Source organism: Hemicordylus capensis, chromosome 2 (assembly GCF_027244095.1).
Source record: "Hemicordylus capensis ecotype Gifberg chromosome 2, rHemCap1.1.pri, whole genome shotgun sequence".
Taxonomy (NCBI): Eukaryota; Metazoa; Chordata; class Lepidosauria; order Squamata; family Cordylidae; genus Hemicordylus; species Hemicordylus capensis.
The window spans coordinates 261,341,857-261,357,173 of record NC_069658.1 but is presented as its reverse complement, the minus strand read 5'-3'; the positions used below and the strand labels follow the sequence as shown (position 1 = coordinate 261,357,173).

General features: G+C 44.6%; 2 protein-coding genes across 5 annotated transcripts in view; one reads left to right on the top strand and one right to left on the bottom strand.

Moving 5' to 3' along the window:
- The window catches only part of ABCF1 (ATP binding cassette subfamily F member 1), a 50,235-nt gene extending 39,268 nt beyond the window's left edge, over nt 1-10,967 (bottom strand). The window contains exons 1-5 of one of the 3 annotated variants that reach the window (XM_053291849.1): nt 10,703-10,967; nt 5,410-5,456; nt 3,105-3,206; nt 2,818-2,947; nt 1,338-1,372 (exon numbers count right to left, since the gene is read on the bottom strand). In XM_053291849.1, the coding sequence (XP_053147824.1) occupies nt 1,338-1,372; nt 2,818-2,947; nt 3,105-3,206; nt 5,410-5,456; nt 10,703-10,790 (402 nt within the window). In that variant the 5' untranslated portion in view covers nt 10,791-10,967. Of the gene's footprint in view, nt 1-1,337; nt 1,373-2,817; nt 2,951-3,104; nt 3,207-5,409; nt 5,457-10,702 lie in introns of all 3 variants that reach the window. The other 2 variants (XM_053291848.1, XM_053291847.1) reach the window with 2 other exon arrangements.
- A 1,331-nt stretch (nt 10,968-12,298) lies between these two features.
- GNL1 (G protein nucleolar 1 (putative)) overlaps nt 12,299-15,317 on the top strand; it is a 49,760-nt gene continuing 46,741 nt past the window's right edge. Inside the window, exon 1 of one of the 2 annotated variants that reach the window (XM_053291850.1) lies at nt 12,299-12,395. In XM_053291850.1, coding sequence (XP_053147825.1) covers nt 12,356-12,395 — 40 coding nt within the window. In that variant the 5' untranslated portion in view covers nt 12,299-12,355. Of the gene's footprint in view, nt 12,396-14,176; nt 14,333-15,317 lie in introns of those variants that run through there. The other variant, XM_053291855.1, reaches the window with a different exon arrangement.

Below are 15,317 nucleotides of genomic sequence, written 5' to 3'. Positions count from 1 at the left end.
GGGTCTGATAGGAGTATCAGACCGATATGCCCACTATCAGGCATTATTGGGGAAAAATTCAATATCATAGCAGGGTGCCTCGATAGTAAGAATTCTGATTAAAATTCCTGCTATCCTTTGGAAATCCTACTACCAAAAGTAAAATTGGAAGAAAACCAGCAACCAATTTGGCTCCTGGCTTGTTTTTAAGGACTGCATGCCTGATATGGGGATGAGAGGGTAAGGTCACCCCTCCCCCCGAGAGCACCCACTGGCCCAGTGTGTGCATCCTGGGACATTATCTTTGCCACCGCTGTGCCCCCCCCCCCAATTTTTGGGGGGCAATCCTATAAATTCAGGCCTGGAGCCAGCTTCTGATAAGGATTCTGATAAAATATTGGGTTAATGCCCACCCGATACTGAGAGTGGGGTTGGGGTTTTTTTGCATACAGTTATCGGATTGGCATTGATCAGATTTTTTTGGTGGTGAACAGGCCTACTCATCATCACCACTGTACCTATCACATTTATTATCTAATTTATTTAAAAAGTTTAAATAATTATGCATTTAATTATTTAAATGTACCTCCTACGTTTCATAGCCCTTTACCACACAGTTCATCATCCATACATGTGTGCAGGCACACTTATTAAAGAGAATGCTTCATGCATCCAATATAAGTAGGCTCAAGACCATGAAAGCTTATGCTAAAATGAATCTGTTAGTGTCACAGGGCTCTATGTTGGCTTTGCTGCAAATGAATATGTCTACTCCTCTGGAAGTTGGTATTCACTGAAAGTCTTGGGCTGTACAAAGTGCGTAAGACGTGGAGTACTAACTCTTGGTATGAAGAAAGCAGGAGAGAGCCTGAAGAACAGGGCAGAAGGCTGAGCTTAGCACCATTTGGATCATCTAGGCCAGGGCTACTCAGCTTCAGCCCTCCTGCAGATGTTGGCCTACAATTCCCATAATCCCTGGCTATTGGCCACTGGGGCTGGGGATTATGGGAGTTGTAGTTTAAACACAGTTGGGAGGGGGACTAAGTTAAGCAGGCCTGATCTAGGCAGATATGCACTGTTGAGACTTCAGTGGTTACATATTTGCAAAACTCTGCAATAGTTTGATAATCTACATCAGGGATTCTCAACGTTGCGTTCCCCAGATGGCATTGGACTTCAACTCCCATAATTCCCAGCCCTAGTGGCCTTTGGTTGGGGATTATGGGAGCTGAAGTCCAATAACATCTGGGGACCCAACGTTCAGAATCCCTGATCTACATGTTCTGGTTTATGGAGTCCATCCTTGCCCCCTACCTAGAAAGATCCTTTTCCCAACACCAGATCGCCAACAGACTAACCTTTTTCTTTCCCAATTTGTTGATGGGAGCCAGCACTGCAAGGGGAAAAAGAATCCTGATTAGCCACGTTGGGAGTGTCACTGGGAAGGATCAAAGCTCACAGGAAGATTTGCCATCTGGCATCTAAGAAAGGGCTGCTTTGGAGTTGTATGGGGGTTGGGAGCAGAGAAACACAAAGACATTCCGCAGTCATGCTGTTCCTCACCATTATAGTGGATATATATTTTATACCACAGGCATGACAGAGAAGCTGCAACTGCAGAACTACTGTCTCCCTTAAAACTCTTAAAAGTTGCCTAGCTGGAGCAGAGCAAGATTCCATTTGCTCGAGCATTCTGTCTCCAACAGTGCTGGCCAGATGCTGAGGGAAGCTCATAAGCAGGGCATGATGCAACAGTCACACCCTGTTTGCTTCCAGCACCCAATTGTATAGGCTGCCTCTAATCATGGAGGTTTCAGTCGACATGCCATCCATTATATGCACACTGTGAATGTAAGGTCAATGAGGCAGAGAAGCAGGAGTGGGGCAAGGCACCACTGTAGAAACAAGAAGAGAGATAATCTCTCAGCTGCATTGCTAATGTATTATTTATTGGACATAACACATTGAGAAAATATATCCTCAGAGGCACTGTGTTCTGTATTCAATTTTAGGATGGAAAAAATTAGGGGTAAAATAGGTCAAAGAAATTACTGGGAACATAATCCAGATGGATACAGACCTGATTGTACTAGGCGATTTTGTTCTGGAAGGTTCCAGCCATTTAGGGACATCTAATTTGTCTGCTCTCACTGCTAAAAGATACTGAATTCTTCCAACTATAAAGTTGGTAGGACAAGGGAAGTTTTAATAATGGACAGAATTTCAACACAATTTAAAATGTTGATAAATTCAAGGATATCAGATGCTTTTCAGGAGTTATTATTTCCTTTTCTTAGATTCCCCATGCAGACAAGACAAAGACATTATGCACCCAATCATTCAGATTTGGATCACAAATCTGTTTTCATTGTAGGGCACTAAGTGAACACTGAACTACTGAGTTATTTAAAACTGTTTTATGAGCACTGAACTCTTGAGTTATTTAGATGGCTGCAAATGATGTTTTGCTCCTACACTTCCATTGAAGTTGATTGTGAAGTTGTATTTATAGTCCCTTGATATGTCTGTAGATTGCTATAATGTTCAATACTTCCATAATTCACTGTCATGGTTTTTTAAAATTATTTTTCAACTGCATCTGTGAGATGCTGAAAAAAATACCAAAGATAAGATGTTTTTAAAACATATTTGCAAAACATATTTCTAAGGCACTTTAGATGTTGTGTCTTATTAATCCTTTTAATCCATCCTAGATATGCAATATAAACCCTGCTCATAGGAGGCTTGAACCCAGTGATGGCTGAGGAAGTGGGGATGAACAAGACATCAATTCTCTCTTAACAGAGAATCCCACCCCTCCCAATGCCAGCCTCCAACCTTCTTCTTCCTCATCACTGGCTTGGGCTGACAGCTTCTTCAGTCTCTCAATCAGCTGGCCGTCCTCTGCATCCTCCTCCACCTCTTTTTTCTTTCTGTCTTTTTTCTTATCTCGTCTCTTTTTTTGTTGCTGCAAAAAACAAACAAAAATGAATATTAAAAGCTGGGCCAATTGCAGTTCTCAGCAAAATACATGCCCTGGCAGCAACATCATCAAAACTACATGCAGCTCACCAGGATGATGTCTGCTGACAGAGCCTACAATAACTGGCCTCAACACTACTCACCTGTTGTTGTTGTTGCTGCTGCTGTTGCTGCGGCTCTTTTTCTTTCGTGGTTGTCTGCTCCTCACTAGCATGCTTCTCTTCTACAGCCAGTTCCTCGAAGAACTTGGGAGACAGGAACAAGTTTGGAACCATGGCCAAATAGTAGGAGTGTGCACGGAACCGGTCCGGGGCCATGTAAGAGGCCTCCGAACCAGGGGCGTAGCAAGGTTGGAGGGGGCCCAGAGACAAGATTTTAAAATGGGCCCCTCGCGGATATACACACACAAACACACTTCACAATAGATCGTGCACTCACACTCACATCCCCATTATGAATATGGTGAATATCTAGTTCACATTGAATCTAGTTTTTTTGCTCTCTGCTCCTGGCGATCTCCAAGAGACTCAACATAATTCATAGGGGGTGCAACTTGGGCATGTGATGTGCCTCTGGGGGGCCCCTCGAGGCAGTGGGGCCCCAAGACGACTGCCTCCCCTTGCCTAATGGTAGTTACGCCCCTGCTCCGAACCGGTTCGGAATTGGGCCGGTCTGGCGGTCCAGTCTGGCTTTAAGGGCGGGGGGGTAGTACTTACCCCTTCTGCCGCTTTCCCCCCTCCGGCACTCCACTTTGGTGCAAAGTTTTTGGGGTGGCAGAGTTCCTCCCTGCCATGCGACGCGCGCGTGCGGTGGTGGCAACGGGCGCGCGCCACGACAGGCGCATGTGTGGCGGCAACTTCCCCTTTTTCCAGACAATGATGGGGGCAGGGGCAGCAAGGAGGAAGCCCAAAAACCGCCCCAAAAACTTTGCACCAAAGTGGAGCGCCGGAGGGGGAATAGCGGCGGGAGGGGTAAGTACTACCCACCCGCCCTTAAAGCCAGACACCACCCCAGTGCCAGACCGCGCCTCCGTGCACATCCCTACCAAATAGCAGTAATGGCTGCCTAGAACTACTGCCTCTACCAGAAGGATGATGGAATTGCCAAAGGCCCTTGGCCTTTACCCTCTTCCATGCCCTCTTTATGCACAAGTACAACTACAGCTACCAGAATCCAGTTTTACAACTTCAGGGAGACTTCTAAGGCTTAACAAAGCCCCTATGGAGACCTCTTTTTGCAAATTAAGACACTTAAAGCTTTGCTAACACATTTTCAAACTACCATCTAAAGAAACATGAGAAAGGTACTCATGAAGTTCAGAGGAAGAATGCCTCCAAATACCAGTTGCAGGAGAGCAACAGCAGGAGAGCTGGTCTTGTGGTAGCAGGCATGAATTGTCCCTTTTGCTAAGCAGGGTCTGCCCTGGCTGCACTGTAAGACATTTCCCTTAGGGGATGGAGCCACTCTGGGAAGAGCAGAAGGATCCAAGTTCCCTCCCTGGCATCTCCAAGATAGGGCTGAGAGAGACTCCTGCCTGAAACCTTGGAGAAACTGCTGCTAGTCTGTGTAAACAATATTGAGCTAGATGGACCAATGGTCTGACTCGGTATATGTCAGTTTCCTGTGTTCCTATGAGAGGGAACATGCCTTCATCTCCTGCTTTTGGGCTTCCCAGAGGCAAAGAAGAGCCCCTGGTGGCGCAGTGGTAAAACTGCCGCCCTGTAACCAGAAGGTTACAAGTTCGATCCTGACCAGGGGCTCAAGGTTGACTCAGCCTTCCATCCTTCCGAGGTCGGTAAAATGAGTACCCAGAATGTTGGGGGCAATATGCTAAAATCATTGTAAACCGCTTAGAGAGCTCCGGCTATAGAGCGGTATATAAATGTAAGTGCTATTGCTATTGCTATCTGGTGAGTCACTGTGGGAAACGTGATGCTGGACTAGACAGGCCTTAGGCCTGAGCCAGGAAGGCTGCTCTTATGCTATTATGGATACACAGATGCACTTCAATGCAGAAATACACTACTGCTCCCACTATTCCACTGCTGGGTACTCCAAACGCTGATTCACTTCCATGGCTTCAAGGCACAAGCAGTAGATCACACTGAAGTGTGGGCACGGCTACTGGCTGCTCGCTGTGATAGTTCTGTCTGAGCTTCTCTGTGGCTCTACTATCTCTTCCCTCCTCTTTGAAGTCAAAACACAGTTCTGGCTACTTCTAGGTAACAGGATGCTTTTTCAGCTGCCAAGAAACAGAATCCTGCAGCTGGGAGGGACTGGGGCAGCTGTAGTGCTGAGGGGAGAAACTAAAGCATCTCTGGAGGATGGCAAAGTCCTCATGGAAGTAGGCAGCTAGACCTAAAGAGAGGCTTTAAATTCATTTATCTCAAGCTGTCCATAGCCCAAGTAGCTGTTCTGAAGACACCAATGGTCAAGACTGAACCTTACCGACTTTTTGGTCTTTTTATCCTTCTTCCCCTTCTTTACCACTTTGTCTGAAACAAAGAATCAGGAGATATTCAAGGTCACACACCTTCCCACACAGAAGCAATCAGCCTCCTTAATGCAGGAGCCAGTGTGGTGTAGTGGTTGGAGTGCTGGACTAGGAGTGGGAAGTCTTGGGTTCAAATCCCTAACTCAGCCACAAAGTGTACTCGTTAGCATCTTTCAGTCTAGCCTACCTCAGGATTGTTGTGAGAATAAGATGAAGGAAGAAAACAGGCTGGCTAAAAGTATCACAAATAAGGCCACAGAATGTTCTACAAGTCCACCTGCCAATGCATATAAATTTGTCATTCCTGGCAGAATGAAAGTGGATCAGGGGGGAAAGAACCAGTTCTCTTCCTATTTGCAATAATTTCTCAACCTATCTGCTCAGAGACAATCCATTCTTGCCAGAGATGAGTGGCTATTTACAAGACTGTGTTAACATCCTTCTAAAATACACACGTGTAGGCAGGCAGGCAGGCTAACAAAAAATATTTCTGAACTAGGAACTTGTATGAACAAAGGCTGCAATCCTATGCACACTTACCAGAGAGTATGTCCCAATGAACATAGGACTTACTCCTGAGTAAACACTGTATAGGATTACATTTATTCAGAAGACTACATTAGATTATAGTCTTAGATTATAGTTTTAACTGTTGAAATGTTTTAATCTTCTTATTGGTTGTTTTTATAGTTTTGTTGTAAACCGCCCAGAGAACTTGCATTTTGGGCAGTATAAATGTGTGTTAAATAAATAAATTATGAGTTAATTTGATTTGTGAATATTGTGGAGAGTAAATGAGAGTCAAACCTAGTAGTATACACTGAAAGTAGTATACACTGCAGTAGGATACCCTTCCCCCTCTCCACCATGTTAGCAGAGAGGAAAAATAGTAGAGTTACTGTGTGTGTGTACACACACACAAGATATATATAGGCAGAGCTTTCATCTCTTTTTTAAACCATTCTTTTTCAATGGTATATTTGGAACATATATACAGACATTAAACAACAGTCCATACATGTTAAATCACACAGCAATATAAAGCACAGAGGTGGTGGAGGGGGAGAAAGAGGGGTAAGAGAGGAAGGGAAAAGGTCAAAGAGAAAAATGTATCAGAAAGCAAAAATACACCACTAAGTTATCTGTCATTCCTCTTGGATACTGATGGGGAATAAGCAGAGCAACCAAAAGGAGCTCCCAGATTTTCAAAAAGTTGCATGATAGACAGAAATTTAACAGATTAACTGTCCTCTATCACCTACTCCATGCCAAGAAAAAATACACACTCTGAATTTCTGCTGCCATGTAGCTATTAAAAGCACAAGCGCCTCATCAAGAAAATAAAGGAGGCAACTCCATGAAACTGTGTTAACAGCTAGAAGAGCTCTGCTCTCTTAATTAAGAAGCATCCTATTCCACACTAGAACTAACCTTGTAGAATGCTCTCAAACCCCAGTCTTTCCCTTCCAAATCGAAATTAACGTGATTTGTCTCAGCCCAATTTCTTGTGTCTCACCCAGTCCACACCCCATCACAGTCCTCCTACAGCTTTCACCCAACCAGTTTTCCTCTTACATAGGACTATTAACTTTTTTGCTGGCACAAATAGATATGCTCTAGTCTTAAGGCTGCTAAGGTGTGTGTCTCTCATGAAGACTAGAACATGTGTTGAGGCCTACCCGATTCCCTTCCTGGTCCAATATCCCTCCTCCTATCATGTCCTTGGCATTCGGGGCTGTGTGTGGTGTTGTGGTAAGCATGTCAGACTATGACCTGGGAAACGTGGGCTGAAATTCCAACTCAGCTATGAAGCTCACTGGGTACTTGGGCCACTCACTCTCTTTCAGTCCAAACCCATAGGGCTGCTGTGAGTAGGGATGTGTATGAACCGGGTCCTCACAACCTTTGTGAGGAGGGTGCTCATCCCTGCCCCCGGCCATGTTTCCCCCACCGGAGCTGTTGTGAGGTGGCAGCGTACCTCCTTGCTGCCACAGCTAGCATCGGACTGGAAGTGGTCGGTGTGCATATGCACATCACACACCGGCCACTTCTGATCCGTCACTGGCCGGGGCGGCAAGGAGGTATGCGGCTGCCCCACGCCAGGGGTTTTCACAACCAAGCTGGAGGGGGAAATGCAGCGGAGGGGGATGAGCACCCTCCCTGCTCCTTAAAGGTACCCGCCCCCCCAAACCGGCCCAGACCCAGTTCATCCAAACTGGTTCAGTGGTCTGTAAAAGGACCGCCAAACCCATTCATGCACATCCCTAGTTGTGAGGACATAATGGAGGGCATGTAGATCAGTGTTCTCTATTCCCCCCCCCCCATCTGTGTGCAGAATGAGTTTTGCTCTGGGCGGCAGTATCAAAGCAGTGCGTGTAAATGCATTCAGAGCGGGGCCTTCTTGATTCAACCTGAGCAGGATCTAAAATTAACTGAGCGGACATCAGAAAATGTGTGAGCGTGTGCACATGTGCACGTCTTAGAGGGAACAGTGATGTAGATGAACCAAAGCTCCTTGAAAGAAAGGTGGGATTTAAAAATAATGCAGTCTGCTGTCATCAATTTGCAAACTGGTTCTCATCACCTACAAATTTTTTGAGCCTCATAACTGAATGCCTGGTTGCTACCAGTGGGTATTCGAAGCAACGCAGGCTAAGAAACAAGAGAGATTTCACTTCCGATGCCACCCAACAGACACAAAAGTCACGTTTTAACTGCACATTAAGTAACATAGAATAAATTATCACTAGGGCTATCCTTTTACAATGCCAGAGCTGTTTGCCTTTGAAGGTTTCAGGACAGAAAAGGAAGAACTATAGTGTTGGCAGAAAAGGAGGGACAGAGGCAGACATGACAGAAAGGAAGAAACAAAGGGCTGGATAATGGGGTGGGGGAAAGGGCCCAAGAGGCAGGGGAGTGAAAGGACTGTCCTGAAGAAGCAAGTTGTCTCAAGCAGGGGAGGCAGAGAAATCAGTGGGCCGAGAAGGAACACAGGAAGCTGCCTTATACTGAGTCAGACCATTGGTCCATCTAGCTCAGTATTGTCTACCCAGACAGGCAGCAGCTTCTCCAAGGTTGCAGGCAGGAGTATCTCTCAGCCTTGTCTCGGAGATGCCAGGGAGGGAACTTGGAACCTTCTGCATGCAAGGATGCAGATGCCCTTCCCAGAGCGGCCCCATCCCCTAAAGGGAATATCTTACAGTGCTCACATGTAGTCTCAAGGGCAGACACTGCTTAGCAAGGGGACAATTCATGCTTGCTACCACAAAGCTAGCTCTCCTCCTCCCTCTATTCCTCTTCCTCCCCTGTTTTGCATGAAGAATGTTCAGTCTCTGGCATCTCCATGTAGGGCTGGAAGATACTCCTGCCTGAATCCTTGGAAAGTCACTGCCAGTCAGTGTAGACAATACTGAGCTAGACAGACCAATAGTCTGACTTGGTATAAGGCAGCTTCCTATGTTCTGTGTTCCTATGCAGGAACCTGAGAGAAAAAAAGCAGTCTGAGGGCAACAGGGCAGACTCGCAAGTTAAGAGCTGAGGATGAGGGGCTCGGGGAGAAAAACTTCACACACACAGGGCCTGAGAAGCCATGTGTGCTGGGGAGGGAAATGACAGGATATGCAGATGTGGGACTGAAGCCAAGGGAGCATAAGGGTGTATGGTCAATTTCAAATATTGATTCACACCCAAACCCTAGCCCATCGCTGCTCAGAGGAAATATTCTAAATTAAAGGGTGGGGGAGGGAGATACCTTCCTGACTGGGTTGGCTTTTAGTAACCAGGGTTAGTTGGGATTCGAATTCAGTTAGTAGGGGTTAGATTTGTCCGTTTCACCTTGTAGATTTTAGAACTCTGTTTAGAACATTACTCTGTTTAGTTTCCTTTCTAGAAAAAAGGTGGCAGTAAAACATATGGAAGATTACATAATGCTTAGCCCTTTAGGAAGCTGTTATCCCAGTCCCGTCTACAGGCCATGGTGTTCTATTCATGATCATCACCCATCTGCCATTACAGGACCATTTTACAATATCATTTAAAGTTAACTTGGTCCCTTTAACTTCCCTTTTGATCAGAATGGATAAGGGATATCAAATAGACAAAATTTGTTAGAAATAGTATTAATAGTGTCTTGAACATACATGGCACATCACAAAGTAACCTAAAAACAATTCCCAAACACTACTGCTACCTATAGCCACCTAACGGCATAGTGGCAAAATGACTTAACTAGCAAGCCAGAAGTTGCTGGTTCAAATCCCCACTGGTATGTTTCCTAGACTATGGGAAACACCTATATTGGGCAGCAGCGATATAGGGAGATGCTGAAAGGGATCATCTTATACTGTGTGGGAGATGGCAATGGGAAAACCCCTCCAAATGCAACCACAGGGCTCGGTGGTTGCCAGGAGTTGAAACCAACTCAACAGCACACTTTACTACTACCTATACACCGCTTTTAAACAAAAGTTTCAAAAAAAGGTTAAAATCGATAAATAAATAATTCAGATGGTTCCATCCCCAAAGGGCTCACAATCTAAAAAGAAACATAAGGTAGACACCAACAGGATGCTGTGCTGGGGTTGGATAGGGCCAGTTGCTCTCTCTCTACTAAATATAAGTGAATCACCACTTTAAATTAGTAGGGGTTACATTTACATGCCTCTGTCCTGAAGCACCTAAATGTATCTAAAAGGGGTGAGAGGAGAGACAAGGGTTACAAGGCACTAAATAGGAGTATATACATTCACATATGCTAAGCCTTGGTTAAATTTCCCAGTTGATGCCTACCTTGAGGATTCTGATCTGAATTAGGAATTGCATGTACAGAAACAGAAAGCAAGAGTTACTCCATGTTTATTTTATAGGGGAAAAGTACATATATGGAAAACAAAGGGGAAGGAGCAAAGAAGAGGAGTTATTACCCCAGGCTTTTCTCCTTCCTTCCCATCACTGACCTCCACTACGGTTACAAACTCTGACTAAAGCAATTTTATTGCCAATCTCCCCCATCTCAAGCCACTAACATCTCTAACATTGCTTTCAACAGTCCGATACTGATCCCCGGACAGTTCGGGCCCACCCTCGAAGATTAGCAACTCTACACCCCACCGACACCGACTCCGACTCCCCTTTCCTTACAGACCCCGTGAGCTCCAGTTCCTCCCCCCCGCCCACCTCTGGCTCCTTTCACGGGCCAGCCTCTTCCCCACTTTAGCCTAACCCAATTCCCTCCCCTCTCCATCTCACCCCCAGCCCCTTGTGCGGGGCAGTTCTTCTCTTCCTCGTCCCCGATCCATTCCTCCTGAGATTGGTGCTGCTTTCCTCCCCTAGGCATGGCTGATGAGGACTCCCTTTCCGTCTCCGCAGCCGCCACTTATTCTGGTGACTCTTCTCCCCGGAATCCTGGCTCCACACATGCACACCTTGGCCGTACTGCGCTTGCGCGGAAGATGACGTGCCTAGGATTCCAGGGGCCCAGACCTTACAGACGGCAAAACTGTTGCGCTTTCTTCCGGCTACGATAAGCCTATGAGTCTAGACCATAGAGATCAGGAAGTGCTATTCTCCTAGAGGGATCCCCTGAAACCATAGAGACCGGGAAGCTCGTTAATTTATCGATTGTCAAAGAACAGCTGTGTCTTCCAATGGTGCAGACAGACATGATATTTCTTTCGGCCTTTCAATGATTTTCCTGCAACTATGGAACACTAATCGAGAGTGGAGGGGAGACTCTCGTCTCCAAAAAAGGCCTAACTGTATAGCGCGCAATAATGTGTTGGAAAAGGCTCAGGGTGTAATAGACATTAGAATAATTACATTCCAATTTTAGGCATTATCTCTACAAAGTAGGATATAGACAGCCTTGATTCATTACTAGTAATATTTTTTAGTCACCATAGCAAAAAGAAAACTGTACATTTTACAAAAGTTCTAGTTATAGATCAAATATAAACGTCAAAAAGTAGCATTTTATAGCAAGGGAACATTAAGAATGTAATTTATACATTGCTAGTTTGGAAGATTGATCCTCAAACATTCTTCATGGCCCCAAAATATAGCAACTGCAGTAATGGCTCCAGAAATCAAAAATAATTGCAGAAGGATATGCAAACTATATGCAATAGCAATCAAAGCAATGGCTTTTAAGTACAATGTTAGAAGGGCCTGAAACAGGTGTTGAAATCTGAACTCCAGTGTTTTATAAGTATTAAATAAATGGGAAGCTGATACCATCAACTCCTTGGAAGGATTTTAGAATAAGCATATAAATAAAATAATGTTAACTCAAACCAGTTAATGAGGTCCTTTGTAACCAAAAGGAACAAGGATGCCAACAAATACTTTCCAGAAAAATGGAATAATAATCTTGGGGATTATCCATTTCTACTAATTCTCAAATATTTTATTCAGAAGTATTTGTTTCCATATTCTAGATATATGGAATAAATTCCATATTTCCATATTCTTTCAACTGCCATGGCACCAAGAAGTTGCATTGTTTAGGACTGCAGATTAATTTTACAAATTAATTTTAGTAAACACATGTGCAGCCAGATTCTATGCACATTGACTCAGAAGTAGGTCTTAGTGTGTTCAATGGGCACCCTGGGAGTAAGGGTGCATTGGACCGCATCCTTACTATGGAGTTGAGTTCAGGGTAACTTGTATGTCAGTAGTCACAAGTATGGACCTGAAGCAAAATATTGCAGTATATCTTTGATGCACATGTGTTACCTGAGCCTGTGCATGAACATGGTGGTGGTGGGAAGTTAGTAACAGGAGTTCCTCCTTTAATTCTGATCTTACCTCATATGCAAATTTTATTTTATTTTTATTTTTCAGGGTTTTGTCAGGAGGAGGGAATGGAGCTCAGTCCCATCTTCTTTTCATCCAGCCCCAATGTCTTCAAGGGCTAATGTGAAGAAGGAAGGTCCTTTAGGTTTGTATAGAGTGGGCTAAGGCACATTTCTTAAGACTTACTGTGGTTATCTGAACCTCCAGAATATTCCCATACACTTGGGGAATTGTAAGGAAATTCCCTCAAAAATTGCCCATCAGCACTTCGGAGGGCAGTGTTTCATAACACCAACAACACCTTAGCAATAGCAATAGCAATAGCAATAGCACTTACATTTATATACCGCTCTATAGCCGGAGCCTTCAGAAACAGAATATCATTTTCTTCTATGGAAACTATTAGAAGACAGCTTTCCTGCTCAGAAGCAGAAGGGGTTGTGATTATCTTGAAGGAGTATTCTTCAAGCTGAGAAATTTCCTGCTCTGTTCCCATCATATTAACATTTTTGCTCATGCTTTTCTTCCACCCCACCCTTGCCACAGAGTTCTATTAGCTCTGCTTGTCTGTTAACTGCACTCTGAACATGAACATTGCACTTACTGACTAACATGGGAGCAGTTAGGGAACATAGAGACATAGGAAGCTGCCATATACTGAGTCAGACCATTGGTCTCTCTTGCTCAGTATTGTCTTCACAGACTGGCAGTGGCTTCTGCAAGGTTGCAGGCAGGAATCTCTCTCAGCCCTATATCCTTGTTTGTAAATCTTTGTAGATATATGATGTACAAACAACCACTTTGTATATAATTGTGCTTTGGTAATGTACTGTATACTTTGGTAACGTACTGTATGCTTTGGTAACGTACTGTATGCTTTGGTAGTTTGCTGGTTCAATTAAAAAAAATCTTGCCCTATCTTGGAGAAGCCAGGGAGGGAACTTGAAACCTTTTGCTCTTCCCAGAGCAGCTCCATCCCCTGAGGGGAATATCTTACAGTGCTCACATGTAGTCTCCCATTCAGTGCTCACATGTAGTCTCCAGGGCAGACACTGCTTAGCAAGGGGACAAGTCATGCTTGCTACCACAAGACCAGCTCTTCTCTCATTGTTTTATTTGTGTGTGTTTTTGTCCCCTTCATTTTCCCCCCTTCTGATTTTTTTCCTTCTGATTTTTTGAACACAGACATATTTGCGGGTCACCCAACTCTGCCAATATCCCCCACTTGCTTGCAGGCACTCTGGATCTTCATCCATTAACATTTCCCAAGTTTCAGCACTTTTGGAATTAGTATATAGATCTAACGATAGTTGATTTCAATAAGTTTAAGATTGATTAACTTAGGCATGACTGGGCTTGTAAATGATTTACTTTCTCTCCTGATTCTAAAAGAAAAGGCATTACTAAAAGTATTTTGTACCTATTAAGTAAGGAACTCTAGCTAGTGTTGAATCCAGCCCTATGCTAACTTCCATGATCAATGAAGTGCCTGTTTTATTTTTTGGATCACTGTGTAGTGTTCCATTATTTTCACTATACTTTTTTCCAACAGCAACAAAAATATTTATACTATACGCTAGGCGGCGCTCAATGGACTAGGTCGAATTGTTTGGTTTATTCCGCTTCCTTCCCTAGAGAAATAGTAAAATCTCTTTTCTCCCCCGCCACAGTGCTACAGTCCATAATGTTCCTGCCCCTTCTTCTGATCTCTTTCCAGGAGTTGTACATTGTATCCTTTCATCCATCCCTTTTCATTTGTCTCGAATGGTTTTGTCAAGCCACCCCGTCTCCTTCAAGTTCAGTGGTGCTTCCCTCTCTACGTCACGATCCCGCATTCTTTAGTTTGAGGAGGCCCCGCCTCTTTCCCTGTGGCTCCACCCCTTGCTTCGCGCTCATTGGCTCCTCCTCTCCCCGCCGAGGAGTATTCTTTTGGCTCCTCCCTTCCTCGCTCTGGAGCTGAGAATCGGTGCTGTTGGAGCCGGAGGGGACGGCAGCCGGGATAGGACATGCCTCGCAAGAGGCCGTTCAGCGCTAAGCAGAAGAAAAAGCAGCTGCAAGACAAACGGGAGCGAAAGCGGCAGGGTGAGCGTAAGCGCGGAAGGGGGCGGGGCCTTGGGAAAGAGGCGGAGGAGGTGCAGCCCTTCCCCCGCAATTAAACATCTGGAAGGATGTGTGATCTCTTTCTCCTTAACAACTCCTAGATGTTCCCGTCTTCAACATCTGGATTTTCACCTTTCGTTTCCCTTTCACTATAATTATGGGAAAGACAATCTCCTTATCATTGCAACATCTGGGACTCATGATTGTCCATAGAAACATCTGGACATGATAGGCCACTCCTTCTCCTTGAATCGTTTTTTGTGGGGTTGACCTCTAGCTTTCCTTCATTTAAAAATTTAAATAGTGCACAGGCTTGCAAAAGGCCCCAGGACCAGGCTCAACCACGGGTTTTCCCAGGTAGTTTGGGGAGAGTCCCCTATCTAAATTCTTGAAGATTCACTGCCAATCAGTGCAGACAATACTGACTTAGATAGACCAACAGTCTGCCTAAGTATAAAGCAGCTTCATAGGTTCAGATAATTTGGGATGGGGCCGAACTGTTTAAAGCATTTGCAGAGGAATAAACAGCTTCCCTGAAATATCTAAAAAGCCCTGGGCTCTCTTTCTCCTTCCTGTTTAAATATATGGAGAGGAGTGAATGACACAGGTATTTCACACATTATATGGTACTGTAAATACCATAGATATTCACTTTCTTTCTAAACTTCTGACCCTGATTTATAGCATCTAGGCTGAGTGCCACTTACTTATGCAAAGTGGCAATACTCTCCTTTCCCAAGCTTTGTATGCATGTGTACACAGTGTAACAGCCCACCGCTCTCAGTTTTATGAAATGATTAGGGTAAACTAGGCCCTCTTGCTTTATGAGTGAGTTAGAGAGCAATAGCCCTTTGCTTCTGGCCCCTCTTTCAGAACAGTTCAAAGTTAATCTGCAGTCCCCTCTGCCATATATTTGGATAATAATCCCCCCACCCCATTTTAACACACACTTTGTAGAAGATGGTTT